Here is a 3,765-nt window from a genome sequence, read left to right on the forward strand (position 1 = left end):
ACGGAACAATTGTATATTCAAATATGTGATACAAACAAAAAGCCATGGTGAAGCACTGTTCACCTGAGAAGAATGGAACTTCATTCCTCTCTCTGCTTCAGTAACTACAAAAGGTATCATGTCATGGATGTTCAAAGACTTTAAGCTCCATTTTCTGCAAGGGTGCCGTAGCGATTAGTCCGATTCACACTCCAACTAGCTTTGGGAACCACTGGATATTCACAATTTACCCAGATATTCTTGTGTTAGCAGTACTTCTTGTTTCTTTGTATTTTCAAAGGCAAAACATTAAGTTATTTTATTATTACTTACAGTTAGTGGAAACTTGTTATTTTGCTGATACACATGCTTATATCCAATATATACCACAAGGGCAACAATGCAGTAGAGGAACACCAGCACTGCAAGCGTAACAAAGAACTGCGCAGGAGAGGAGAAGTCGCCCTCGAGATTGACATCAGTCCAAGTCCCACCACAGCGTTTTGGGTCTGGCACACTAAACACAACAGTGTTCAACCTGCAAAGATTGTATCCTTCATGTAGTTAGAGTTTGCTACAGTGGAAACTCCCTGCAGCCATGCTTCACAATAACAGTACTTCAGCATTGTGGCCATATAAGTTCGCTCCAAAAGAAAATGTACATATGTATAATTTATTGGTTATACAACACAAAGATTTGTCAAATTATCTGAAGGTCGTTCCCCATTCTACATTGAGATATGCAATAACAGCTTCAGGAGAAGCATCTTAATCTTATGTTTAGAGCAACTGAAGAAAACCCCAGTTTGGAAGCAGACTTCACTAAACAATTTTAGAGACTTAACTAGGTTGGAAACTGGCAGTTAAACAGGGGGATCAGGAATTAAAAGGCAATGGGTTGCATTACAGCTACAAGAAAACGCAAGCACTGGACCTTCAACTATAGGAAGTTTGAGAAACCCTGTGACCAGCAGCAACCAGCACAGAATCACTTCAGATTCCCACTGTCCCCTCCAAACACTGTTACAATGCTGTGTTTTGTGACCAAATTGTATACTTCTGTAGTGGTTTTTACTAGATGGCTTCCAAATCCACTTCTATACTTACACCTATGCTTACTGAACACATATGGAACACCAGCTCTGCACTTCTTGTATCTGTGTTGCTGTAAGAACAAAGAGAAAGCCTTCCTCTCTGTGCTGCCAGAAAGGAGCTTGTTTCTATAAGAGCACTAGAATGACAGTATTTAGTTTTTAAGTACCCAACACACTCACCAAGATCATAGTGGAAAATGAAAAGTGAGTATTTTCCATTCAGTCTTTAAACAAAAATATTATGATAATTACACATCTAAAATAAGATTATCTACACCTCCAAATCAACTACAAACTGATGAAGAAATAGGCTGCTAAGATTAACCGTATTGTTTTACTTATTCATCACCTTCTGTAGTATTCATGCACTGCCAGAGTAGAGCTTAAGGTAGAGTGACAGAAAGCAGCAACACAGCTTATTGCCATCCCTACCTACTTCTTTCTAAAGGGCTCTGACAACCGCAACACTTTGAACAATTATAAACAAAACTGATTTTTTTTTACTGCTGCAGAGAGAGTCAGAGGTTTCACATATTAATTCAGACATATATAGTAAGTATGTATTCACAGGGAGAAAGATGGGAAAAAAGTGAATAAGAAATAATTAGTGTATGAGTGACAACTGAAGAGCTAGCACTCACCTGAATGGATAAGCAAAAGCAGCCGTAACTGTTTTGTTCACGAGACCTTTGCAGGAAACTAGAAGGGTAGTTTCACCTTGAAAGCCTCCACACGTGGCAAAAGCAAAGATGGAAAAAATCTGGAATTGATACACAGACATATTAGTACACACCACTAAAGCTCAAAGGAAACAAGCTCAACCTTTTAGCTGAAATAGCTAATAAAAGCAGGAAGTGGGGACTAAGTTAGCCATGGGAAAGCACAAAGTGATATTAATTGGTAATGGAAAGGTTGAATTTCTATAATCCAAAGACACGAGCAACACCACTAAGAAAAGCTAATTTGAAAGTTCATTTTGTTTGTATTTTTCTTAGCTCTACACTAAATGTTGTGGGGTTTTTTTGAATGCTAAAAGCCAGCACAGTACCTCTTGCAGATCATCAGGAAAGTGTTTTTAGGGGCCTCAGACATCCACAACAGCACAGCAGCATAGGTAGGAGCTGCATGCTCAGAGTACTGCACATCAGCTTGACTTCCCATGTAGCTCTTGTCTTCCCCCTTGTTCACTAGCAAACCCCTAAAACCTCAAGAGTCTAAACACACAACATACACCAGCACAAGTTACTATGACAAACCTGTGATTAACACACAGATTTAACCTACCCACAGAACTGGATACATTAAATATCCAAAAAAAGAGTCTTCTTTCCTCCCAGCCTTGGGAGGCTTGGGCTTGGCTGAAGAGCAGCCTTGCATTGAACATCCACCACCAGCATCATGAGGCAGCCCACCAACACTCACCCCTCTTCAGGCCTACCCAGCTATGACACAGGAGCAGCACCAGCCCTATCAAAGAGAAGGCTCATCCCCATAAGACAAACAAGACTTCCCCCTGCAGTCTGCAGCCCCACTCACCCACTCAAGGACCTTAATGAAGCCTAGAGGCTCCAGGAGCAAGCCAAAGTCCACCTTCAGAGCAGCCATCCTGCAGACCACCAGGAACAGCCCAGAGAGACCCACACCACCACTGACCCACCACCCCAGCCCTCCCCTTACAAAGCCAGGCCCTGCGCTCTGCCCCACCACACCCACATTTACCCCATGCTGAGGACGGCCCCACCCCGTTCCCTCACACCTGGGCTCTTCAGCCCCAAAGCAGAGGCCAGGGGACAGTAGACCCCAGTGGGAGAGGAGAGCCCAGCTGTGTGGGGTGGTCACTGCTGCCATGAGGGACCTTGTGTCCAGTGTGGGCAGGAGCAGGAAGGAATGGCTTTGGCCATTTTGTGGAGGGTGGCAGCAGTGATGTCCTTCCTTCCCCGGGAAGCTGGAAGGGCTACGGTCGGCTGAAGCTAGAAGGTGCTGGAAGGGGCCACGAGGGCTGTGGGTCAGCCTCACGCAAGGCCAGCGGGGAGGGACGGTGGGCAGAGGAGAGCATGCTTTGGAGGATCCTTGTGCCATACCTTGGTTTCTGGGCTTACACATCGTATGAACAAACAAGGCAGGGGCTCTTGACTATTCTTGTGCGGTGGAAGCTTGTCATCAACTACACTTGACTTTTTAAGCTTTAAATAATTTTTGTGATTGTGCTCTCTTGTTGATAATGTTACCCATCAGCAAATCCAAGGAGCTACAACCTGTGCTGAAGAAGAGCTGAGGCCTGTGAGGGTGTCTGCCCTGCTCCCTGACTGGGAGGTATGGCTCGCCAAGGCACCTGCTGTAGTGCTTTCCTGGCTCTGCTTCAAGATCTTCTAGAAACTTCTTTTGGGATTGCTGGGGGACTCCTGGGAACCCTCTGAGGAACGTCAGGACGCCTGGTGCTGCTCCTGGAAGGGGATAGTGATGTGAAGCTGTGGCTGCTGGGAAGATCTAGCAGCTTCTAGCAATCTCTGCGAGCTGCTCCTGGCCAAAGGGTGCTGGGAGGTTTTGTCCTGGCTGAGTCTGGTTATGGCAGCCAGGCAGCCTTGGAGCAGGTGCTGAAGAGAAGCCAGCAGAAGAGCTGGCCTGGAGTGCAGCTCCTGGGTACAGTTAGTGGGTACGGCAGTTTGTGCAGAAGGGGACCAGCAGCCTTCGC

At 45.6% G+C, this 3,765-nt stretch overlaps 1 protein-coding gene across 1 annotated transcript; it reads right to left on the reverse strand.

The window, feature by feature from the left end:
- Positions 1–312: 312 nt before the first annotated feature.
- SYPL1 (synaptophysin-like 1) lies at positions 313–2,678 on the reverse strand (the record flags this gene model as incomplete). Its single annotated transcript, XM_010159213.1, has 3 exons — positions 2,610–2,678; positions 1,715–1,833; positions 313–517 (listed from the first exon to the last, which is right to left on the reverse strand). Coding segments are annotated over exons 1-3 (393 nt in total), but the record flags the coding sequence as incomplete, so codon positions are not given.
- Between the last annotated feature and the right edge of the window lie 1,087 nt (positions 2,679–3,765).

The sequence above is a fragment of the Eurypyga helias genome, unplaced genomic scaffold (genome assembly GCF_000690775.1).
Source record: "Eurypyga helias isolate BGI_N326 unplaced genomic scaffold, ASM69077v1 scaffold9899, whole genome shotgun sequence".
Lineage (NCBI taxonomy): Eukaryota > Metazoa > Chordata > Aves > Eurypygiformes > Eurypygidae > Eurypyga > Eurypyga helias.